Consider the following 26,967-nt stretch of genomic DNA (forward strand, 5'->3'; position numbering starts at 1 on the left):
AAAACAGTTCTTTGTGCCTGGGAGTAAAGTTCTTAATGCCCGTACACTTATTTGTGGGCATCCAATTTAAATAGAGTAGTGGTGATACAATTGGAGATAACTAGGAAATTTAAGAAATTTAAAGAAAATTTAATGTAAGACTTCAGCTTTTGTTATCTACTTGAAATATTGACTGGCATAATTCTGGTGTGCATCTTCAGATCTGATTATATCTGTTTCCTAAAAAGTGTAAGAGCTTGTATATGATTCAGAATAAAATTAAAAAGCAAAAAAGTTGATGTCCAGCACAAAAGCTAATTATTTATATTAATGAGGACCATATCATTTAGCAACAAGGCTTCCTTTTGGATTTAAAACAGAGAACTTAGAATTCATTGGAAACTGATTTATATGTACTATTGGGAACCATAACTTTTCAAAATGCTACATTGGGCACTATAGAGTGCCAAAGCAGCATTACATACATTGGTGACTACACAATGCTAAAGCAGCAATATTCAATTACTTCCTTCTTTCTGGTAGCAAACAAATGTGTGGGGGTTTTTTTCAAATCCTATAGGTTGCTGCCTTTATATTTCTTGGTGTTCTCCTATCCATTTACTAACAAGACCTCCTTAGTTTTCATTCTTCACTACCAAGCCTAAATTCAACCTCCCAGATTTCTGTCCACTTGGAACAGAGTATTCCCAGTAGCTATTGAAATGGTTTTTTAAAGACTTCCATAAAGTTTCTGTATCTGTAGAATGCATTTCCCTGCATCAGTATTTTGTGAGAATTTTAATTGGCTCATATTTATTATAAACGTTTTCATATCTTTCTGCCCTTATAATAGTAGGTAAATTGTTGAATAGGGTGATTTGGGGGGGATTGGTTTTTATGTTGCGAATCTCATGTGAGTGAACTTCAATAATCAAGTAACACCGCAGTTAACATTCATTGAATTACATTACCTAACAGTAATATTTCATAAGAAAGTAGCATACAGTTGTCTTGGTACTTAACAGAGCAACATATAACATTTTTATTTCATGGCAATGAAAAATGGAGATGGGAGAAAGATACTCTTTTTACAATATTCTCAACCTGGTGTCTTTCAGTTATTTTGGAGTTTAATTCATGGCTTGGGACCTTGGGAATTAACATCTGACTCATTTGAAGAGCATCAGGCAGGGAAGCTCTTTGTCTTTCATACCATCAAACAGGAGCTTAATAGGACAAGTATTCTTTTCCAAGTCATAAGTCAGTTTACTGGAAATCCCTTTTTAATGATTAAGAGAGAAGCTGCCTTCTGCTGAATATTATCCAGATGTATTGGACCATGACTCTTATAAGTTCTGTCTCATAAATATTCTGGCTAGGAAATATGGGAATGTAGTCCAACAACTGGAAGGCACTAGGATGGGAAAGACTGTCCTAAGTAATAATTAATATATGTCTAAGGAAGGCAGTATTGACAATGTAAACATAAAATAAACAGGCATAAATTAGAAAACAAAGGTTTTATTTATAAAATTACTGTCTAAATCAGGGGTTCCCAACCTGTGGGCCGTGGCCCATTATCAGGCCGCGGCCTAATTGCCACTGGGCTATGTAAGTGACTGGCTGGTGCATGCATGTCCGTGCTGCCCCACTTGTGTGAGATTGCAAGTGGTTGCTTGCAGTCCCATTTACGCGAGCCTCAGGGCTTGTGGACCCATTCAAGTTTCGCCATGAGCATTGCGGGCAGTCACTGCCTTACTCATGCAATCCTTGTTGCAGGTGCTTGCGATCACAGTCACGCAAGCCTTGTGGGAAATTGTGACATCACTCGTGCGAGCATCATCGTGGGCGGTAATGGTATGAGCCTCATTGCAGGCGCTTGTGACACCACTTGTGCACATAAACCTGCCCCTCCCACAAAATCATGCCCTCTTTCCACACTTCCCCCGCTCCAGGCCGCCAAACCGGAAAGGTTGGGGAACAGGGACATTAAAACAAACAAACCAAAAAGTGACCAAAATAGTTTACCTTTCAGGTATTATTTTTGCCTTTTTGTCATTTTTGCCTACAATCTTTTAGTGAAAGGCATTGTGTAATACCTTGATTTGAATTAGTATTGCACAGAAATTTGTTTTTGCCATAGAATGATTTTATGACTTGTAAAGTAGATCTTGGTTTGAGTATCTAACAAAGCAGTGCAACATGAGTATATTCAAAAGTAAGTCCTATATTTTATGGCGCACAAAGCCAACAAAACCTGTGTAGAAATTCAGCCTAGAGCACATAGATTTAAAGGTAATAAATCAGTGTTAGAATACATTTGCAAATATATCTGCAAGTATAATACTTGGAAATAAAAATCTGTACAAGATCTGTAATATATTGTACAGCCAAAATGAAAGCGACAAGAGTAGATAAACTATAAGGTTTCTGTATGAACTGTGTTACAAGTCAAGTAATTGATATTCCAAGAGTAGCTGAAGAAAAATATGTTCAATAAAATAAAGAGAGAACTGTTTGTTCATGCATGAGGAAGCCAATATTTAAGAAGAAAAATATGTTTTATGTTCCATATTTTCAGTAGGATTCAAGTGCGGTGCAACTTAGTATAAAAATCAACAGACATCACATCCATCTTCCAAGTTGTAGCTACTGTACTTGGATCAAATAATTGGTCTTAGGAGTTATAGTACTATGTTGTTTTTGTCATATAGCCCAGGGTTTTTCAAATTGTTTCATGGAATTCTGAGTACTGCAAGAACTTGATGGGATTCTATGAGAAACTGAGGACAAACATTTAAAAAGTTTGCTCAAACCTTTCCAATTTTCAGTTGCTAAGACTTTGTGTCTTGATGAGGCGATTCAGGAATTTTTCTCTTTTCGCTAAAAGATTCCATGGCTTGAAAAAAAAAGTGTGAAAAATTCTGATCTTAGCCTATTTAACACTTGGTTACATAGAAATCTTACATAAAGAAAACTTGCTAAGCAGCATTTTAATGAAATATGCTTTATAAGACTGAAGTATTCCAATTAAAATGTGTTTATAACATTTTCCAATTGTCAGAAAGCAGACATTCACTATCCAAATATGGATTATAGAATATTAAGTTTGACGAAATATTGAAAAGAAAGACTAAATATTTTGCTTGGTATGTTGATTCCTTCCTCTATTGAAGGAAACAGATAAAATATTTATTATCCCAGTGAGTGTTTATTCCTCATTCCTCATTGGTAAAAGTACCAAACGGCATGATGAACCTGCTAAGAATGATTTATATTAGTCAGTGTTAAATATTGATAGGAAGATGGATCTTCAATGGAAATGGTGTGTGTGTGTGTGTGTGTGTGTGTATATTCATGTGTGTTTATTTGCGTGCTGGTGAAAGATCCACTATTTCACACAACTAAAATGGCTAGATTATAATTGGTTGTAGTGAGTTTCATTCAGGAATGGTATGTTTGGTGTGCCAACATCTGTTTAAAACTTTCCTACCGATGCAATTAACAGCTAAAACAATGTGATCAGTTGTTTGTGGTCTTCCTAGTTTAGGGAAAACTTTATCCAGATTGGGGGAGACCTTATCCAGATTGACTTGACTACTTTCAGAACTTCTAATTATTGCACAATATTCTGGCAGATTGTCCCACTTGCATCAGCACAGTTCCTATGAAGCTATCAACCCCTGTGAACTTTACCACGTCTCCCAAAACGGTAGGGCAGGGGTGAAAATATCCAGATGTTGCTAAACTACAGCGCCCAACATCTTCATGAGCTATGCTAACCAAGCTAGCTAACAGCCAGTCGGCTTTCTACCTTGCTGTAGTGCACAATGTAAAGCCACAGAGCTAGTAAGGGTCAAATAGTCATTAAAAATAACTTTTCATTACTATAATCTTCTGATTAAACAAGAGCTGAAAAGTTGTTGCCTATAGTCACTAAGCTCTGGTATGTAACTGGGCAGATGTACAAAGCCTGCTGAGTCCAAACCATGGTTTATAAAGTACCATGGTTGATCTTGCAAACCTTGCTAAACTGAAAATACTCGTCATCATGGTTTACATTTTCTGCGAACCCAGTCTAAATATGTATGCACTTTCTCAGACATTTCAAAATTTTTAAACTAAATCTAACCATAGTGGTATTTTTTTTAATATGCTAGATCCTTCATTTATGGGGGAATTATAGTGGAGTCAGGCAAATCCTTTTCATAATCAACTTCAAAAGCTTTGTTTCATACAATTCCAGGCAGAACCAAAAAAAAAAAAAACTGCTAGAAGAACCACTCAGTGTTTATGCACAGGTAGTACTGAGTTGCATGGGAACACTTTTTAAACATTGCATCAAAAGCGCTAAAAATTGTGAGGTTTGTATTACAATATTGTTTTAAAGCTGAATAGCATGCCTCATCTAAGAGGTATCTATGTGTATCATGCAGGCAGTGAATGGCACACTGGTACTATCTTGGATATAACCCCTGCTGTATGTCAGAAAAAGTGTTTCTTCTAAGCTTGTGATAGATGCTGTGCCAAACAGGGACATGTCCATCAATTTTATTGTCAGCATCAAGGTCAGACACCACAAGTGGGGGTGGGGGTAATCTCCCTAATCTGGCTTTCTTTCATCTCCATGCTGAGTGTGGCCCTAAAAGTGCTCCCTGTGTTCCTATTCTGAAGGAGTATTTATCAAAGGCCTCCAGCCCAGGGGTGAAATGCTCCCGGTTCGGACCGGATCGCCCGATCCGGTAGCAGAAATCCCTGCGCCCCACCACCACCACCATGCCCAGCTGAGCCGCTTTTTTTTAAAGCATTTTTTTCTACAACCTCTTCCGACGAAAAACTGCTTTTAAAAGTTAAAAAAAAAAGCCTCTGACGATCACGCAGTTCAGCTGGGATCGTCAGAGGCTTTTCAAAGCATTTTTTTCTGCAACCTCTTGGCTGAAGAGGTGGTTAAAAAAAGTGCTTTGAAAAGTTTCTGGCAGCTCCCAGCTGAGTTGCCTGATCGGCAGAGAGGCATTTTTTAAAAAGCCTCTCTGACGATCCCAGCTGAGTTGCCTGATCAGCAGAGGCTTTTCAAAGCATTAGAAAAAATGCTTTGAAAAGTTAAAAAAAAAAAAAAAGTTGGCCATGCCCACCCAGTCACATTAACCCCCCCCCAAGCCACGCCCACAGAACCGGTACAAATTTTACATTTCACCCCTGCTCCAGCCATGCTTTAAGTTATTCTCTCTGTGTGTGGCCTCTTCCATTCAGTGTTGATTCCGATAACTGCCTGGACCAGTTCCTGAAATTTTCCTAGCAATATTGTTCGGAAGTGGCTTCCCATTGCTTCCGTCCTCTAGGGCCGAGAGCTAGTGATTGTCTCAAAGTCACCCAGTTCATTTTATACCTAAGGACTAGAATTCACAGTCTTCTTGTCCCAAAGATGCTTTTTCAAGAGGCAACTGGACTTTCTGGTTTTTCTTTGAAGACATTTTGCTTCTCATCCAAGAAGCTTCTTTAGCTCTGACTAGATGGTGGCGAATGGAAGGATTTATATTCCTTGCAGACAGCTGGTATACATCTAAATCCTTCCATTCCCCACCATCCAGTCAGAGCTGAAGAAGCTTCTGGATGAGAAGCGAAACGTCTTCAAAGAAAAACCAGAAAGTCCAATTGCCTCTTGAAAAAGCACCTTTGGGACAACCATAACCATGGATGACTGAGAACCTCCATAGACCTTCAGAGTCTCCTTGTTTCCAGCCTGGTGCCTTAACTTCTCTCTAAGCAAGACCTGGCCATATGTGACCATTTGGCCCTCCGTCTTTGGCTCACCTGAGGCTAATTGGAAATTAGAAATCAAATGCAAATAAGTTCACCCCAGGGGCAAGAGAAGAAGATGAATTAGGTCCACCTGTACACAGTTGCTGTGCACTCCTTCAGTCACCAGTGGCTGCAGGAAGGCAATGAGAAAAGGCATTTTTCTGCACCTACGCAGTGCTCACCTCTCTTCTGGAGCAGCTTGAGGAGTTGAGGTCACAGAGTTTGAGGATATAAATCAGGTTACATTGGTTCAGGCTTCCACAACAGTTCCAGTTTTTCATGTGGCCCCGTAAGAAAATTAATTGCCCACCCCTTCTCTAAGCTGGGTTGATTCACCTTTTCTACATTGAAATCCATCACGCTTTCCTATTAACTCTTACCCAGCATAGTGAACAAAACTTGCTTCCTTATCCATATTGAACCCTTCCACAATTATTTTTGTTGATGCAGCTATATACTTTGCCTGTTGTACTGATATTTGGGCAGCAGATCTCTGGTTTCAAGGCTTGAACTTCACATATAGTGAAACCTCAGTATATATTAAAAATCTTTCTACAGTTCATTGACAACTTGCTGACCAAGATGGAAATAAATTGAATTAATATAGCTGGAAGCTTTTCTTCTAAAAACACTGGTTGGCCAACTGGCTGCCTCTGAAGAATTTTCATTTCAGAAATGTTCCTGTTTTTTCAATCCTGATCCATCAGCTGTGCCAACAACAGCTTCTCCTTTAAATGTTAATTTAGAATTAATCACCCTGTTATCTCTGTGAATTAATCTGCAGTGTCATTCAGTTGTTGCTACTGAATGCCAGGTCACACTATAATAAGGCTTCTCTCATTTGTAATTTCATCATGGATGAGGGCTGACTTGGCATGTATTACTGGGTTCAGAAAGGGATGTTCTCTTATAAATGTATCCAACTGGGTTTCAAGTGTGGCATCAATCAAGATTCCAGATTAACAGTAGGGTTACCATCTAGGAATCTCTAATGGTTCTCAAGAGAAATTCCACAGGTCACCAGATGTGAGACACAGTTTATTAAGCTGGACTCTAGGGATCAGTTGAGATTGGTCCTGGTAGCCTCCCTGTGCCTATAGTGACTTCTCAGACTGAGCTCCTTAACTCAACTTCTGGGTTGCCCATAGAGTTTCTCAGGCTTATGGTTCTGGCATTCAGTCTGACTTTTGTTGGTCTAAGGCTACTCAGGAGTTTATGACCACCATCCTAGGTCATCTAGGGTCTGACTCATGACAATGGTCACACACCTGATCTGGTTCTCTTGTTCAAGCGATGGTAAGATAATATAGAATTGGGGCAGCTCTTTGTGCTTTGCTAACACAGTCAAACTACTCTCTGGTAACCATGAGATTGTCTTGCACTGCACCGCACTACAGAGAGGTGGGACCTTTTCAATTGCTCCACCCACAGCAACTGATGGACACAGTTGGATTCCAAGGGAAGTGGAGATTGTTCAGCCAAGGTTAGTTGATACCCACTCTGGAATGGGAGAGTAGCCGGTGTTTTGGATTAGTTTATGCCAATAAACTAAGCTTTTAGTTTATTAGTTGCAGCTTTTTCTTTCCCATGGCTCCAACAATTCCCAGGAAATGAAAAGAGTTATTTAAGACACTTAGAATAATGTTCTAAGGTCAACAAGGAGTGAACTTGACTAAATAAGGTTAGAGCTGCTATTAAGGTCTACTTTGTGGTGATAAGGGTGGCAAAACGTCAATATCTCTTCACCGTTATTTCAGTTGGATAGAGAGAACACTGAAATCCATCTATAGCTTCACACAGAAGAAAATGCAGGGCACCTGTTGGATTCACTCTCAGTTGGACATCAGCCTTGATGCAGGTCCGATACATGTTCATGGAGCATTGCCTTGTTTGTTCTCTGGGAGGTCTGTTGGGCCTGATAAAGTGGATCAGTCCTCATGTCTGCTTAGCCATCTGTTTATGTTGTTGAGATCCATGCCCCTCCTAATTGATTTTTTTTTTTATTATAAATAATTTTTATTATTAATTAACATTACAAACAACATATACAATACTTCACCCTGTGCTATACATAAGAAAGGAAGATTTGGTTCTTCGGATATATCCTCATGATCTCCAAATCCACGTTCTCGGGGTACAGGTACCGAAGCATCCAATTTTCCCAGCGCATAGTCCACGAATGGTTTCCAAATTTTCCAGAAAATATCTTCTTTATAGTCACCATTTCTAATTTTAATATCGCCCCTCCTAATTGATAAAGGCCTCCCAGGATATGACATTCAGTTGAATTCTGGCAGTGTTAAATTCTTTTGAGGAGAGGGAATTGTTCCCCTGCCTCTCAAGGAAGCAGTGGTTCACATACCCTCCAGAAGCCCTCATTGCTCTAGCTGTACTCAATAACTCTGATCCAATATCCAACCTTCCCCTTTGAGGGAAGTTATTGAGAAGGTGGCCATGCAACAGCTTCAAAGGATTTTAGATGAAGCAGATTATTTGGATCCCTTTCAGTCCGTTTTCAGACTTGCACGCATACACCGCACATGCACATGAGTTTAGATTAATCTAAATGTTGTTCTTAAGACTTGGAGATCCAGTGATGGTGTCAAGCCTGCTGGTTGGTTGCACTGTTAGTAATTTATTTTAATTAACTGCTTTAATTGGTTTAAATGGCATTTATCTTGCTTTATTCCTAATTGTTGTTTTAATTATGTAAGCCATCCAAAGTCACTTAGGTAAGATGGGTGGCGATATAAATAACCAACTAAATAAATCATGTTTACTGATAAACTGTCTTGTGGTGATAGAAAAAGAGTATCCAAATAAAATATTAATGTTATCCTTTTCTCTTGTAGCATTTGACTTGATTGCTTGATTTTTATTTTTTTTAAATTGTCCTTTATTGTTGGTAACCATCCTCCACTTCAAGTTTTTCCATTAATTTGCATTAAAAAAAGGAAGTTGTGCTCGAGAAGCAAAGATGAAGCAGCCTTTTCTAATTTAGCCCTCTTTAGATGTGCTGGGACTTCATTCCCCAGAATTATTCGGCTTCAAGGGAGGCCAAGTTGGTATATATTGGCTCTTTTTCTATCCTGCCCTTAATAGAAGGCAGAACAAGAAGCATTTTAGACACTATACAAGCCCGATACTGTTTCTGTTTTTCCTTAAGTATTAAGTGAGAACCATTAATATCTCACCAGTATTATTTGTGCACCACGGGGAATTTATAAGGCATAGCAGCTGGTGATTAACTATTACAGCAAGCTTGCTTTTTAATGGCTTTTAGCCAGCTAAATGTTGGCAACCACTTGAAAGTAATCTATCATAAATAGGAAGCATATCCCCAGGCTCATAATTAATATTTGCTAGACACTAGAGATTCCAAAAAAATAAAAGAGACTGAAATTTTTACTGATTCCCCCCCCCCCATTTTTGTAGTGCTGGGGCATTCAAAAATATGTTGTGTTTCTAGAATGTCATGCAAATTGAGACTGAACAAGGCAGAGCCAAACTATTTGCATTTTCAACAACTGGCAAGGAGAATGGTATGTTACCCTCAGATGGAGAATAGCAAGGGAAGTAGCTTTAAGTGATTGTGGTCCACGTTTCTATTCTGTTCCAGAAAAAATATCACACATGCAGACTATATCACACATGCAGGTTTTGGTTGCTTTTGGTAAACAGCCACTAAAAAGCTTATTGCCATTTAAAATATTTGAGTGTAATTATAAATATAAAATTCATTCTCATGGAAGCATTTAGCTTAAGCTTTCTGGTAGCCAAAGTTTGGTTTCCCAGATTTAGTGGTCCCTGCATCTGAGTCCAACTCATTCCATGATTCTATCTCTGCTTTAGTTGAAAAGAGGGAAGGTTTTATTCAACATTTCCCTAACATGATCCTATATCAAAGTATTTGGCTCCTTGTGGCGAGGTAACAAAGGATATGCCAAACCTTCCTTTATCTTCACTTACCCGAATACCAAGACTCAATATATAATATTCATATGACAGTTGCAACGTCCCAGGGTCATCTTTTGTGACCTTCTCACAAGCAAAGTCAATGGAGAAGCCAGATTCACTTAACAACTGTGATGCTAACTTAACAACTGCAGTGATTCATCTAGCAACTGTGGCAAGAAAGGTTGTAAAATGGAGCAAAATTCACTTCATAACTGTCTTACTTAGTGGAAATTTAGGGCTCAATTGTGGTCCTAAGTCAAGGACTACCTGTACTATACTGTTTTATTATGTTTATGGTAGATATAGGGACACAGTGGCTCAGTGGCTAAGATGCTGAGTTTGTCGATCGAAAGGTCAGCAGTGCAGTGGTTTGAATCCCTAGTGCCACGTAACGGGATGAGCTCCCGTTACTTGTCCCAGCTTCTGCCAACCTAGCAGTTCAAAAGCACGTAAAAAATGCAAGTAGAAAAATAGGGACCACCTTTGGTGGGAAGGTAACAGCTTTCCATGCACCTTTGGTGTTTAATCATGCCAGCCACATGACCATGGAGACGTTTTCAAACAGCGCTGGCTCTTCGGCTTTGAAACGGAGATGAGCACCGCCCCCTAGAGTCAGGAACCTAGCACATATGTACGAGGGGAACCTTTACCTTTACCTATGGTAGATATTAGAATATTTATGCTGAAAGTATCAATTGCATTGTTAATACGGTTGTCTTCATAAAAAAAAAAAATACCAATACTGATATTGTTTCTGTTCTGAATAAGCATGAACAGAGTACTTATTGTTAGAGTAATGTCCTGTGGTTGGACAGCAGGGAAGAAACCCCAGGTATTTGGGCTACTGAACAGAAAATGACTGCTCAAACCACAGCGTTTTATGCCCTCAACTTGAGAGGGTGAAGACTTGCTGTGCTTTTTCAAGGCTGTGATTGTGTGCCTCTTTATGCTGAATTTGTATTTCTCCCCATTTCTTCAGGCGACCCAGTATATGAGTTTGATTTCAAAGGAAATGCAACCCGTGGCTGGCACAGAAGGTGCTTATTACCGTCGTAGAAGGTTGATGAGACAACTTCCTCTGTATGATCAGGACCCTTCCCAATGTCGGGGCCTTTCGGAGAATGAAATCAAGCTGATGGAAGAGTTTATAAAACAATATAAAGACAATGCTCTTGGAGTCGGAGAAGTTGCACTGCTGGGTCAAGGGGGAGCTGCTAAAGAGGAAGGAAAGCAATCTGATAAAAACACTCCAGCAAGTAAAGAAGCAGCCTCAACCAATGGCACGTTGGGCCATCTATCAAAGGGGCAGGATTTGGTAAGTTCTCAACACAGTGTTGCAGAGTGGGGGGAAATGCTTTTTTTTTTAAAGTATATAATGAATGGATGTAACATGGATATTCAAATATGAAAAACACACAATGCTATCAAATCTTATTTGATTGAAAGATGGTGAATTTGGAAAGATGAAAAGACTGCAAATAGCTTTAGGGAATATGGAAGGTATGTGGAGTCAGATATGCTACAAAGCTGCTACCAGATTCTTTTAGATACATGTAATTGCACCCAAAGTTTAAATCTAATAATTAGTTCACAAACATAATAGCCATGAACAATGAAGACACTCATGCTGCCAATACAAATGGTAAAAACCCAGCAGCAGAAGTATTAGACATGAAATGATTGCCAGAGGAGGTGCTGAAATAAACAAAGCAAAAATATTATAGAGTTCTGCCTTGGAAAGACATTCTATGAAATCCCTTCCTGGCATGGAGCCAAGTTACTTGGAAGACTGCCTCTTCCTGCTCAGGTCTGGCAGAAAAGGTATGTTGTGGGTCCTTTTCTGCCCTGAACCCACCCTGTGGAACATAAACCCACCCCCTCCTCCAGGGTGAGATTGGCTTCATCCTTGTTAAACTTCCTGTACTCCCTCAAAATTTAAGAGAATGGTGAGATGATGATGAGTCTCCATTGTTTGTAATATCTCTTTCTCCTAGCCTTCTCCTAGCCTTCTAATGCTAATATTTATGTTTTTAATCATAGGTGTTTTGTGTTGCTATTTTATGATTGTTATTGTACCCACTTAGAGTCACATTTTGGGCAGCTGTATAAATTGAATGGATAGATGATAGATTGGATAGGTAGGTAGGTAGGTAGGTAGGTAGGTAGGTAGGTAGGTAGGTAGGTAGATAGATGATAGATAGATAGATAGATAGATAGATAGATAGATAGATAGATAGATAGATAGATTTTAGCCCTGAAGCACTTTGGTAGATGAAAATCATACAGAGATTATCTGAACTGCTTTTAGAAGTGTTGCTGTTAAAATTATAACTGGCAATTTGTATAGGTTAGATACTACTTTCAAAATAGCCAGGTCCAAAAACAGCAGTCTGTAAAAGGATTCTTTCTTCCCTTGTCATTTAAATCAGTGCTTCAACCTCAGCAACTTTAAGATATGTGAACTTCGTCTCCCAGAATTCTCCCAACCCAATTTAAAAGCCACAAGCAGAGAGACTAATAGGAAAGTCATGATTGTAATCTGCTGCATAGGTGTTGGCATTGCTCCGCCAGAGCACAAAGAGATGTTTTTGCTTACTTGTTGGTTGGTTTGGAGAAAAATATTTTTCTTAGTCTACATTATATGTTGTTATAGCAGCAGCTCAGTCTAAGAAAGGCTATGTCAGCCCAGGAAATAAAAACTTACTTGTGACAGAGGCTTTTATTAAAGGTGTTTGTGAATACCATCATGGCATGGTGAAATAATTTTGACTACAAGATCATCCCTCAAGTAAATATGTGTTTGTGGTGTTTACTTTCTGGGAGATTTAAAACTTTATTCAACAAGCATCAGCGGAAAGCCTAACTTCATTTAAAAAATAATTGTATAACTAAATCCTTCCACTGAAGGGTTTTTGCATTCTAAGAAAACAACATTAAGCATTTTGAGACTTGTCTCATGCATTCATTTAGACTTTTAAGGCTGCATGTATTTTGATTGACAGTCATTTCATTTTTGTTACTATAGCTCATAATTTCCAGCACAATTCTACAAGGATACTTATATTTTTGTAATTATTTAAACCTTTTGAGATTCTTAGTAAAAAAACATCACAGTATTAAATTTTCCATTATTTTTTTAACCTTGTTTATACTTCTCTTTATCTATCAGAACAATGTTGGAATTTTGTGAAAGGTGCCAAAATTTTATAGCACAAAGTTCTGTTATTGCTGTACAGTCACTGTCTAAAACTACAGACAACATAGTTCTTGTTTTTGATGAAACGGGCTTTAAATTCCAAAACATCCTTAATGAAGCCCATGCTATCTTCTGGATTTTAACCCCAGTGCAGGACACTGCATAAATTCTGCAGTGTCTCATTTTTCTGATAGATGAGGAATTTCAAGGGTAATGCTTTAGTAAGAGCTGAATTTCTAATCCATTCATTTGTTTAAAACATTTATATAGCCACCCATCTTATAACCAACTCTGGGTGGGTCCTAGTCAAAATCCATGGGTTATGTACTGTGTGTAAATAACAAATAATTATTGTTGCTGAAGGAGCAAAACAGACTGGGTTCCCGAAGAGAGGGATGGTATCCTACTAATGCTTCAGTTTTAAGCAACCCCCAATTCTCAGCTTTCCAGTTTGGCCAAGGGAACTCTTTTTCTGTCCTGCTCCAATACAGTAATGTGGAAGATAAAAGTAAAGCCTTCTTCAATTTGAGCTCAACTCTTGATGACTTTATTAGTGTAACTTTCTTGGCAACAATACAAAAGCATTTAGCTATTCTTGTTCCAAGATGTTTTTTCAACTCCCCAGTCTAGCCTACAAGTCTGGACTTGATAGTTGTTTGCCAATCTCCTCTACATTTCCAATAACTATTAGAGCATAAGTTGAGGTAAAAGCTTGCTTCTAAGCCATATATTAAAGCTGTTTATTTATTTGTACATACGTACATACATTCCAGGCATACTTAAAAAGATTTATATTCTGTCTGTCAAATGCTTTAAGGATTACTCGGGGCAGCTTTCCAGTATTTAAAATAATACCCAAATTTTGAAATGTATAAAAGATAAAAACAAAATTAAACAAAAAATACACTAACACAGGGACTAACTAACTGAGGGACAGGGTGGCTCAGTGCCTAAGACGCTGAGTTTGTCGATCGAAAGGTCAGTAGTTCAGCAGTTTGAATCCATAGTGCGGTGTAATGGGGTGAGCTCCCATTACTTGTTCCAGCTTTTGGCAACCTAACAGTTCAAAAGCACGTTAAAAAAAATGCAAGTAGAAAAATAGGGACCACCTTTGGTGGGGAGATGACAGCATTCTGTGCGCCTTTGGCGTTGAGTCATGCCGGCCACATGACCAACGGAGACATCTTCGAACAGCGCTGGCTCTTCGGCTTTGAAACGGAGATGAACATCACCTCCTAGAGTCAGGAACGACTAGCACATATGTGCGAGGGGAACCTTTACCTTTACACTAACACAAAAATTCCATATGCAAATTATAAAGCAGTCAGAAGCAGCATATTTATATTTTCTAATAGTTGTGTTGCTTGGGGAGGAAAGTCACTCATTGGCAGAAAAGTGATTCAGATGGTGTAAACGTAGCCTCCTACTTCAGGGAGATTCAGCTTTGAATGCCAACACTTAGAAGGCTGTTCCAACTGGGGATACTAAAATGGTCTTTCTCTTGTACTAAACACATGATGAGCCCAAGAGAAGGACTTCCCATCAATTCTTAGGGAGCAGGGAAGCTGATATAAGAGGAGACAGCTCCTGAAGCTTCCTGTACATAATCTGAATTACTTGGATATGTTTGTTTATAAAATGTATATAGCCATCTAAGTCAAAGGGACTCCAGGCAACTTACAAGAATAAAAGCCCAATAGAAACCCCAATAAATTCCCATTCCCCTGATAACAACAATCAAAGCAACCACTTGGCTCCATATCACCCTGGGATCCTCAGGCCCATTGGCAAAACTATAGTATGTTTTCAGAGTTTTGAAAGAGCTTAAAATGGGGTCCAATCTTATTTCTGCAGGTATGATGTTCCACAGGGAGGGAGCCATTATGGAGAAGGCCCTTCTTGGTCCTACCAGATGGACCTCCTTAAGAGAAGGAACCAGTAACATACCCTGCCTTCCCACTCTGGTGGGTGAAATAGATATAATTTGGAAAAGATGTTCCTTTTCCAAATACACACATTTTTTGAATAGTTTTTATCCCAGAGCTATAATTGCACTCAACAATGAACTAAAGGGTCACCATTAGTGAGCTGTTGGATAGCATTACTTGGTCTGTTGTGTGGATGTTTGAATGGTTTAGGGGTGGGGAATTGTGGTGGGTGGGAATGTATTTGGGGATTGTTATGTGTGTTGGACCTGGTCTTTGGGTGTTAAGTGAATTTTGTTGTATGGGTATACTGTGTATGCATGTACAATGACAATAAAGTTATTAAATTAAATTCAAATAACCTGGCCCCAGGCCATTTAAGGCTTAAAGGTGACAAAAAGCTTCCATGTAGAGTGCATTGTGGGGTATGCCTGGAACCTTAAATCAGTACACAATCAGTTGGATATTAAACTATCTTGATTAAGTTGTTTGGCAAAAACATGAAAGTTTAATCATTATTGTCTTGACTAAATAGTAAATTCAGTACTAAGCAATTAACTGGTGTTGCTTTCTACTCCAGTGCCAGCAGTCATCCAGTAAAAAGTAACTGTAAAAATGTCAGCACTTGCTAAACCACAATGTCTTAAGTTTTCCTGGCGTAACAAAGTAAATACAAATCCTAATTCCAGATCTTGAAATCATAGGTTGTACTTCTCTGTGTCTCTTAAAAAAACAAACAAATCACAGTCTTCCATAGTCTTTAAAATGGAAGCTTTGAAGTATTTCTTAGTCAATCAGGTTATGCCTATTCGATAACTTACAATACAATGTTCAAGTATTTCCCGTCTAAGGTGACAAAAAGATAATTGAAGGGCTCTCCAGCAATTGCCTACTTTTTGGTAATTATGACCTGAAGTTATGTGCTCCAAATTTAAATTGCATTATAGCTATAATATTGTTTTCCTTCCTTTCTTCCTTCCTTCCTTCCTTCCTTCTTCCCTCCCTCCCTCTCTGGCTCTGTCTCTCTTTCTTTTTTCTAATCGTTTTGTTATTGTACTTTCCCCTTTTCTTGTATTCAGTATTAGAATTTAGTGGAAAGTATCAGTGGGATTCTAGGGATAAAGCTCAGAGGTGAGCACATGGAGTCTGGGACCATAAGCTATGCGCCTCTACATGACTCCATTAATTTTCTTGGAATGTGGATCTTGATTTAACACTGCAAGGAGATAAAATGCCCAAATAACTTTTATATCTCTTGTCACCATCTGCTCACTGACTGGATAAATCTTTCTAATTTATTTCAAAGTTTTTCTTTCTGAAGTAATAATGATACAAATCATTACTAAAGCCTTGCTATGGATTGCAGACTTCTAATGGTATAAAGGAAAGACATGTATTGGCCACCCTGGTATTTTCCTGGAGAAATTTACTCTGGGCTTTAACAACAAAAAGAACAACAAATTGACCGAGACATTCCATCATGGGCCAAGTTTAACTTCCTTTGAAAAAAGGATGATGTGGGCAGAAGGTTTTTCTGAGGAAAATATTTTCATTTCTCCTGAAACAAAATGAAAGTCTTGTCAGTACTGACTAAGGGGTTGGCATGTGGAGAGAACAGTACAGCCTTCCTATACAATTTTGATCCAAGCTTACTTTGACTTGATTTTTTTTTTTGCCTACGAAGGAAGTATTTGTCCTTCACAATATCTGATCTAGTCTCTTCTCCTTTAGCAACCATTCTCAGTTCTAAAGCAAAAGAGTTTAATTGTATGAAAAGGTTTAAAATATGTGACCTTTCTTGAGGCCTTATGAGAAGTTCAGATTGGACCTGGGTTAAAAAAAAAGTGAGTGAAATATAGAACAATTTGTGATCCTTAGTCTAACTTCATGCAACTGTTCCAAAAGCTGCTTCAACCAGTCCATTCAGACATTGGAGAACAGAAAGGGCAAGTATGAGAAGGCAATGTCAGAATGGAGGATGAAGGAGAAAAGGAGTAGCAGAGAGAAAATGGAAGGGCTATGAGGTGCTGCCGCTAAATTTGCCTGTCATAACTATTGTAAACTATGGTTGTGTTGCTCCCAAAGGTTTATCTGTGCTGAAAGATGGCCTTGGTAAGAAAATCACTCTGTAGCTCAATGTTTCTCAAACTTATCAATGTTAAGACTTGTGGACTTCAACTCCCAGAATCCTCCCAAGGATGGCTGGCCAGGGAATTCTGGGAGTTGAAGTCTACGTATCTTAAAATTGATAAAGGTAAGAAACTACAGGGAATTTAGGGCACTGAATTTTAAATGCATCTCTAGGCTGTCATAGAACAGTTATAGATTACCAAGACAAAGTGCCTGCAAAATGCACATATGAAGTTAAAAACTGTGGTGCATTGTATAAGCCCTGTCCAAAAGGAAATAAAAACATATAATCTTTCATTTCCCTTTCATTTCAAAATAATTTTGAATTATTTAATAGGAAGAAAGGTGGAAATCCTAGTAATAATTAGGGGTTTTTAAAAAGGAATTTGACAGTGTAATGAATCGTATTTTGATAGAACAGCAGATCTTTTACAATTTGTACAATGCATGTATATGTGTATATAGATCTATATATTTATTTATGTAAGAAATTGGTATGTGGCTCACTTCACTTAGTATCTGGCATGTATGGTTTCCATGTATGGTTTAGGATTTTACAAAAATCCTAAATCAACTTATAGGAAGCCAATAGAGTAAAATTATTGTTACTTCTGGAATTGGAAGAAATGTGAACCTCTTGCTACCGTAACTGCCAGGTTTTTCTCAGGCTTTTTTTATAGTTACTGTATGTTTTAATACCATTCATTATGCTGCTCCAAAGTAGCCATCCATTTAGATTTCTTTAATGTTAAATCCAATATTAACACAGATGGTTTTACGACTACTTTATTTTTACTTAGGAAATTCATTTCTGAACATTGGAAGTGTAACGTTTTTGCAGTGCCTCACAGAATGTTTCCACAAAAATGACTCAAGGGAGAAGTCCATCTCATTGGATGGATACTTATTTTGTTTCATTTGGGTCTAAAAGGCAAAAAAAAAATATGAGAGCATTGACTTGTTATCATGGGGCAGGCCAACATGCTGTCATCTACTATGGAAATCACTTAAAATATGCTATGTATAACAGGAAGGATCTGTAGCTCTTCACATGCTGCTGAATTACCGCTCCGAGCACCCTCTGCCATTAGCTATGCCTGTTGCAGATGCTGGGGATTATATCAATGTTGAAAATTTTCCAATACAATGTCTGCACTGCTGCTGATCACTTTTAATACCACCAAGCACTGAATATGCCTAGCAACCGATGACAGGTTTACATATTAAACTGACATATTCAGCACAATTATATACTGAGACTTGCTTGTGGATATTCCACTTTGGGTGCCTTAATGTATTCAACTCTAAAAGTTATCTAGAAGAGAACATTTCCTGAGTGTATGGGCCTAATTCAGCAGATTTCCCTTTTCTTGTAAATTATTATATTTGATTCACTATTTTCTATATCGGGCTATTTTTTTAATCATATATGGTAGATTTTTTTTAGTTGGACAACCTTATATATACTATACATACATACATACATACATACATACATACATACATACATACATCTCAATGGGAAATCCCTGGAGAAGAGTAAACAGTTTGGCTATAAGCTGCTTGAGAGAAATTCATTAATATGTGACTTTGATTTCTTTCCTAGTGTTGTGACTTCTGCAAGCAGGTGTTACCTGCTGAGTTTCCAGTAGTGTATGCAGACCGAGCCGGCTACAATCACCAGTGGCATCCAGCATGCTTCATGTGCTCTAAGTGCTCTGAACCACTTGTTGACTTGATCTACTTCTGGAGCAATGGAGCCATCTGGTGTGGACGCCATTACTGTGACAGCATAAGGCCCCGCTGTGCAGCTTGTGATGAGGTACGGTTACTGTGAAAATGAGTATTCTTTTCTTGTCTGTGTTGGACCCCAATTGTGAGATGGTCTGAACAGCTGCAAGAAGTCAAGATGTTTATCCAACATCTTTCCTCTCTTTTCCCTTTTAAGCATGTTGACTTGCCAAAAAGGAATTCAAAATGTGCAGAGTGCTTTTATATACGGCGATCAATGGGACGATCTTTTGTTCATTTCTTCTGGGAAATTTTTTAATTATAAGTGAATTTTTCAGAGAACACTGCACATTTATTTTATACCATGAACCTAAGTACATATATTTTTGTTTGAACTTTAAGCTTAAAAAGGCTAAAACAGACTTCATTTTTACAAGGAGGGAGGGTGGAGAAACTCTATAATCTGCCATTCAGAAGCAGGGTGGAGTTGATTTAAATCATGATTTAAATCACTAGTAAAAAGGCTTGATTTAAATCAACTTGATTTAAATCATAATTTTTAAAGAGCAACTGTCATCTCTGCTACTCCTTTGACCCACTGTTGACTCACCGATAGTCCCAGTGTTGCAGAATATACAGCCTCATGCTACATAACTAAGCTCCATTTCATGCTGAATAAACTAAATTATTTATGTATCTTAAATAGAAAACTATCTTACGATAGATTTTTACCCCAAAAGTTTTTTATTAAAATAAATTCGATAAAAATAAAAAAAATCCGATTTAAATAAAAAAAAATCTGATTTTTTTGATTTTTTAAAAAAAAATCATTGATTTTTATCCACCCTGTTCAGAAGTAAGCTATCCCTGGAGCTGCAGCAAAGTTAGAGGTAGCAAACAGACAACTCCAGGCCATTTGATTTCTATTCCTTGTTTTATCCTATTTCTAAAAGAACTGCTCTAAGCTTGTGATAGAATTAGCTTACTTTCTCCTCCCCCGTCCCCTTAAAACTAATATGGGCACATAGGCTATTTAGTTTGTATTGATCTTACTAAAACCATTCCCGGGATAAATATTTTATTCCTTCCAAATTGGTCCCTTGAGCCTGATATTAAGTACATATACAGTTAAATGTTTTACAGCAATATATTTCCAATAAGCATTCTTGTACCTCTCAGATCTGTCATCATAAATGTTATTTAGCACATAAATGCATCCTTCAGAAAGTGCCCCAGTTGAGTTTATAGTTCTTCCGTCTCCGTGTTTCTTTTTTAAACAATTTATCAAAATCTAGGCTTGCAAATAGGGCTCGGTTTCTCATTCTTTGGAAACCTCTGAGGATTCCTGCTTTTCTATAAAGGAACAGCCATCCAGAATCCAAGCTTAATTTTTGCCAGAGCTCACAATCATGGTGTATATTTTCAGAGCCAGAATTATATGAAGAAAAGTGGGATATGGGAAATAAGCAAAAATAAACAAATGGAACATCTTTCGTATTACTCAATAAATGCTAAATTTCACAGGCTAGATTGTAGGAAATATTTTTTTTAAAAAAAACTAATTACAAAAAGATAAAATTTTGTATTAATACAAAAATTAATACAATTAATTAAAATTTTAAAAATATCCTTTCTGCATCCCATTTCCTCTGCCAGTTGACCCATTGTAGAGTTGAAAGGATCTTGGAAATCAATCAAATATCTGCTCAGTACAATAAGCAGTCCTTGGCTATGTTTGTTCATTGTTTTTTTCCCCTCATAGCAACTGATAAGATGTTTCCTTTTCCTTTGGACATAATTTCCTTTCTTGACACCTGTGTAGCATATATGCATGAGACTAGCCATTTTTCTTACATGTTAATCATTGCACTACGATAGTTAGGGCTGGATAACATTTAGTGTTAACCATGATCAGAGAGATTTAGCTCTGTTCTTACCATGCTATAAAGCTCACTAACAGCTTCAGCTCCTTCATAGGTGTCTATAGGAAGAACAATATACAGCATACTGAGCTTACTGAATCATGGTACAGTAGCTACTATTTTAAGGTATGCGGTGGCTCAGTGGCTTAAGACAGTGAGCTTGTCAATCGAAAAATCGGCAGTTCAGCAGTTTGAATCCCTAGTGCCACATAACGGGGTGAGCTCCTGTTACTTGTCCCAGCTTCTGCCAACCTAGCAGTCTGAAAGCACATAAAAAATGCAAGTAGAAAAATAGGGACCACCTTTGGTGGGAAGGTAACAGTGTTCTTTGCGCCTTCGGCGTTGAGTCATGCCGGCCACATGACCATGGAGACATCTTCGGACAGCGCTGGCTCTTCGGCTTAGAAACGGATATGAGCACCACCCCCTAGAGTCAGGAATGACTAGCACATGTCTGCAAGGGGAACCTTTACCTTTACCTTAGCTACTATTTCAAGAAGGGAACTCTGTATAGTGAGTATAGACTTCTGTAAAGAGAAGGAAATAGAATTTGGGGAAGGCATAAAATACATATGAGACTAGGTTTTCCTGGAACTTAAATTACTTAAGGAACTCCTGCTTCAGATACATGTATTGTATATAAACATAATATATTTCAGTGTATTCAAAAAGTGTATTCAAAAAGTCTCCTAACCAAAGGTATTTTTCAAGCATTTGTTTTCAAACAATGCTTAGAACTAAATGTAAACTTCTTCTGCAGCTTGGTTGGACCAGAACTCTGTTCTTTATAGGAATGTGTAAATATTTATTTTCTGTGCAAAGCTAAGTAGCATGAATGCACTCTTTACACTGTTGGCTTGTCAACAGCATTGTGTTTGTATCTCTGTGTGTGTGTGATGTTTTCATAATGAAGACATTCAAGAAAGGAATGATAAATGGACTTGTTTACTTTCACAGATCATATTTTCTGATGACTACCTGCAAAATGAAGGCCTTACCTGGCACAAACAGCATTTCACCTGCCTGGAATGTGAGAGCTCGCTGGCTGGCAAACCCTTTATCCTAGACGCAGCCAGCTTGCGGTGTACCTCTTGCAGTAAAAACAAGCTCTCTTAAACTGGGTGTCATTTCAAAGCTGACGTTTTTGTGTGTTCTGACTTGGAACGGACTCATTGGTGGGGAAGTTTTAAGCCAAAGAAGTTGCATCCTAAGGATTTAGATCACTAAAGTTATTTGCAATCAAGTAATTACAGGAAACGAGATGGGAAATGATAACGCAGTAGGAAAAGAATAGAGGAATGGAATGTTCTAGGCCTTTCAGGAAAGACTTTAAACGTAACCAAATGTACTGAAAACTAGGCCCCATTATGTTAAATTATTTCAACTTTGGCATATTAGAAAAACAACTACTCCAGGAGGTTTAGAAATATATGCATACAATTATCATTGTGCTGCTGGGTTTTGCTGCTTTTTTTTTTTTTTGGTAACCAAAGGGCTATATTTCTAAACTAAATATCACAACGCCATTGCCCACAAATAAGTAGTTTTAGAAATATACGTAGAATGATATAGTGGGAAAACAAAACCGCCAATATCTGCAAGAGAAGGGTTTCCCTTCCCCTATGTGTTATAACACATTGCCTCCAAGAAACATGATTATGGTATGAAAAACAGATTACATAAGAAATGGTTTGACAGCTTAAAGAACCTGAAAGCAGAGTAGCTTGCGAAGGATCACTGGAAAAATACAGGTTATAATCAATGGATGATTTTTCTTCTTAAAAATGCTATCTAGAAGTAGAATTAAAGCAAAATATATATCTGATGAGCTTTCTGGATTATACATGTATTCAACGTTTTGATGATTTTATTCTGTCCCATCTTTTTTTTTTTTTGCATGAGGAGGGGGCAGCAAACAGATGAAAATACTTCATTTTAGTGCATTTAGAAATCTATGTGCAGTGGTCTTTTTGCCAACAGCCACATGGAGGGAGTAAAGGCTAATAAATCTCAGCACATTAGTGCTTGATCTCTGGAGGCGCTGCTTACACAACGTTGCTTTCAGACTAGGAAGAAGTAATCACATAAAATCAGCTTAGATATTCTTGATAACTTCTCCCTACCCCATTGTTGAACAGTCATGGCAATAGGATTGATTCACGTAGGCGACCTTTAAGCACATGGTTTTGTGTAGCCCCTAAAGAAGACTGTTTGATAGTGCTTGAAACCTTCCTTATGGGATTGGATTTTGTTCTTGCCACCCCAGCCAGCTAATGCTCAACAAAGAGAGGAGATGTGTTTGTATAAATGTATTTATACAAGGACAAGAGAATTTAACATGTATATAGAGACTATTAATATTAAATTCTCAATTGCTACATCCCATCATAGATTTTGAAATGGGCAGTAAAATTCATTCTTCCTAACATTTGTGATAGGGCTTTTTTGGCTTTAACAGTAAGAAATTTTAAGAAAACAAAATAGTAATGGGCTATGTTTATAGCAAGTGAGTGCTTGCAAAAGGATATTGGTTTTCTTGGTAAGAGTACTTTGAAATTCTAAAAGCTAGCCAATTAATTCTGCTAGGATTAGCAGCAAGGTTTATATTGGCTAGATTTGCTGTTTCAACTAATACCAAGGCTCTTTACTATAAATAATGGATATTTCATTAGCAAATAGAAAAATATTTGTTGTTAAATAACATTAGATTTGGTCAATTAGTAATGACAATTTATAGAAATCTTTAATGCGATAAAAGGTATTGCCTTAACAGAAACTGGAAAATATCTTTTTGGTTTTAGACGCAACATGTATTAAACATTTTTTTGTGTGTTTGAAAACAAATTAGAACTTAACCTTTTATGGGAATTAGAGATTTGTCTCATTTGTTCTATACTGTTCATCTAATACAAGCATCTCCAAATATCCAGTGCTAAAGACACCTCTTGCAGATACAAAACTTGTATCTTTCAACATACACAGTATATACAACAGAACTCCATGGGCATTTGTGAAGTGTGTCTTTCTTTAAGAAAGTGTGTTCAGTTCAGTTATGTAGGCATCTCATACATGTTAACAGAACTGCATCTCAATGTCTTTTAAGTCTGTATTTGACACTCGGGGCAGTAACTAACTAACATGGGTGTTAATGTAACAGGATCATCTACAAAAAAGTTAACTTAAATGTATTCCTGTAAATTGGAAGAGAGGGCCTATGAGTAGTGTGCATTTGAAAGAACTTCCTGCAGAAGTCAATGCTTAGGTAAAAAAATCTGAATGCTAAATCAAAACTAGCTTAGGCCAATTTGACCTTCATTTCCTACAAAGGAGGCAGTCGTTCAGGTACATACCATTTTTTTGAGGTGCTGTTTATCATGGAGCATTATTAATAGTCATTGACCACCGTTAGTGGCTGGTAAAATGATTCTCAAGATACAGGAGAGTCTGATTATGATTCTTCTTTATTTCTTCTATGTTTTACTTTAGATAACTTTATATGTAGTTGATATGCAGCTGTTCTACTTCTGATCATGGTGGTGATTTGTGAGAGTGGAGACCACAACAGGTTGCCTTCCTACATACTGTAAGGATCAGCCAGACTATCAATTCCCCTAGTTACAGTGTTTGTAATTTATCTGTTCCAACCTAATGTCTCTGGAAGTACTAAAACTATAGTTCTCCTCATCCCCAACCAGCAAGGTCAGTGGGGATAACAGGAATTAATAGTCCAATGGATTTGGAAAATATCACCGTTGAAAAGATTGCTATTATACTTTATGGATTTTTTTTATCTAATTGTCAGTGGGATGCTGGGAACTGCATAATTCAATATATGGCTTTTATTTTATTTTGATGGAATACTAAATGCATTCTGGACTGTGCCTAATAGCTTTTGTATGTTGATGAGACTTAAGTTCTATAATAAATTTTCAGAAGTTTAAGTATTTGTGACAGGGGAACTTTGCAGCTGTGTATGTTTGGAGGAGTAAGCTTTTCTTCAATCACAGGTCAGAAACTACATTTGTGATTAATTTCCAAAGGGAATCAATCGGATTAGTATAATACTCATTGGATTTCTACCTTCTCCCCCAGCTATTGGTTTCCACTGACTAGCATTCCTCCTTATGACTGTGCAATATTTTTCCAGTCCATGGTTCTCATGGATTTGGAAGATCTACCAGTTCAAATACAAAGAATTTGCAAGCCATTGTTTAAGTCTGAATGAGAATAAGGAAGCACACAGGGCAATGCTCGTCTGTGTTATGGCCAGCAGGTTGCAACCTTCATGTTAAGGAAACTTCATTAAGGTCATCTGCTAATCTTTTTGCATCACTGCTGGTTTTAAAGGTAAATAAATGGTTTTTCTAATGTGGATCGAGACAGATCACAAAGGTTGCTCCAGCATCATGTTCTAGGAATTGCACTCTGTGACATTGTGCCTATGTGCAAGAGATGTTAAGGTCCATGATTCCAGAAGCAATCTCATTATCCATCTTTGATATTCATTTCAGTTCTGATTCCCTGGGAGTTTTGCTAGTCATGGAATTTATCAGTAATGGAATAGAGTGTGCTTAGCTTTGTTTCCCTACAAAACAACATTTCTATTTTTTTTTTCTCATTGATGGAATGAGACTCGGAGTTGGCTTCTTGCCTCCGCATTCATATATATATATATACTTTGTGTTGTTTAAATTGTAGAGCTTAATGTATCTAATATTTTTCCCAAGAGATGAACTGACAAGCCATGGAAATGTATCTCAATGCTTCAATATAAAGTGTTCAATAAATAAAATATTAAAATGAAAATTGTTTGAAATGTTGCCATTTAATTAACAAACTTTAAATTATTCCTAAGAAAGCTCCAAGGGATGTGGTGGCTCAGTGGTTAAGATGCTGAGCTTGTTGATCAAAAGGTTGGCAATCAGCGGTTCGAATCCCTAGTGCCGCGTAATGGGGTGAGCTTCCATTACTTGTCCCAGCTTCTGCCAACCTAGCAGTTCGAAAGCATGTAAAAAATGAAAGTAGAAAAATAGGAACCACCTTTAGTGGGAAGGTAACAGTTGTTCTGTGTGCCTTTGGCGTTTAGTCATGCCGGCCACATGACCATGGAGATGTTTTCGGACAGCGCTGGCTCTTCGGTTTTGAAATGGAGATGAGCACCGCCCCCTAGAGTCAGAAACGACTAGCACGTATGTGCGAAGGGAACCTTTACCTTTACCTTAAGAAAGCTCCAGTGGATAGGACAGAAGTGAATATAGTAAATTATAATTAAGTAACGTCTTAATGAGTGAGGTACTTTAAATTCCCCTTTACATTCTGACTTTGATGTTAAATAACATTGTTACATTTTTTGTTCATAAAGTCACTCACTTTTGTTTTCAATTGACATTCATTCATTACCTATTAATTATTGAATCTTGCTATTCATGTTTTACTCCACATACTTAAAACCCTAATCCCATTTCATTCAATTTAGCTTTATGTTTCCCCAGATTTCAAGTAACAAACTACTGTACAGGAAGTCCTCAACTTACAATCACAATTGGGACCAGAATTTTGATCTGTAAGTGATGCAGTCATTAAGCGAATTCGTCATAACTGGACCTGATTTTGATGACCATTTTATGTGGTCATTAAGTGAATCACATTATTGTTAAGTAAATCTGGCTTCCCTGATTGACTTTGCTTGTTGGAAGCTGGCTGGGAAGGTCACAAATTGCAATGATGTGTTCACAAGATACTGCAACCATTGAAAATGCAGGTTGGTTGCCAAGCACCCAAATTGTGAACACATGACTGTAGGGGTTGTACTTCTAGTGTATTCCTGCAGGTGCAGGATCTGCCTTTTGGATAATTGAATGACACTTTGCACAGTCAGCTGTGTCTCCAGGGTGCAGGCCCGCAGCTTGCATATCTTTGTTGATGGTGTGTTGCCATCTCTGTTTTGGATGCCCACAAAGTCACCGGCCATTGACTTCTAATTGGTAGGCAGTCTTGGCAACAGTGGAAGGTGCAGCTCTCGGAACATGTCCATATCAGTGGAGCCGGCCATCTCTCATCTTCTCATAATTGGTGCCACACCAAAATGCTGTCGAATGGTGTCATTTGTGATGTGGTCAAGGAGGGAGATGCCCGATATCCAATGGAGCATTCGCATTTCCATGGCATGGAGAGAGCTTTAGATCTCTGTTGTTGCTACCCAGCATTCAGTACCATACGGTGCAACAGAGCGGATGATTGTCTTGTAAATCTTAGATTTACAGATAAGATGGGTTGGCATTCGTCTGTCACATAACACACTAGTGAGTTCTCACCAACGCATCCAGGC

General features: G+C 37.9%; 1 protein-coding gene across 1 annotated transcript in view; it reads left to right on the top strand.

Moving 5' to 3' along the window:
* The window catches only part of LMCD1 (LIM and cysteine rich domains 1), a 63,131-nt gene extending 40,008 nt beyond the window's left edge, over positions 1-23,123 (top strand). Inside the window, exons 4-6 of the mRNA XM_070933578.1 lie at positions 10,715-11,050; positions 18,593-18,808; positions 21,597-23,123. Of these exons, the coding sequence (XP_070789679.1) occupies positions 10,715-11,050; positions 18,593-18,808; positions 21,597-21,755 (711 nt within the window). The 3' untranslated portion in view covers positions 21,756-23,123. The remainder of the gene's footprint in view (positions 1-10,714; positions 11,051-18,592; positions 18,809-21,596) is intronic.
* Positions 23,124-26,967: the final 3,844 nt, after the last annotated feature.

Source organism: Pituophis catenifer, unplaced genomic scaffold (genome assembly GCF_029215685.1).
Source record: "Pituophis catenifer annectens isolate HBS135680 unplaced genomic scaffold, rPitCat1.0.hap2 SCAF_2, whole genome shotgun sequence".
NCBI lineage: Eukaryota > Metazoa > Chordata > Lepidosauria > Squamata > Colubridae > Pituophis > Pituophis catenifer.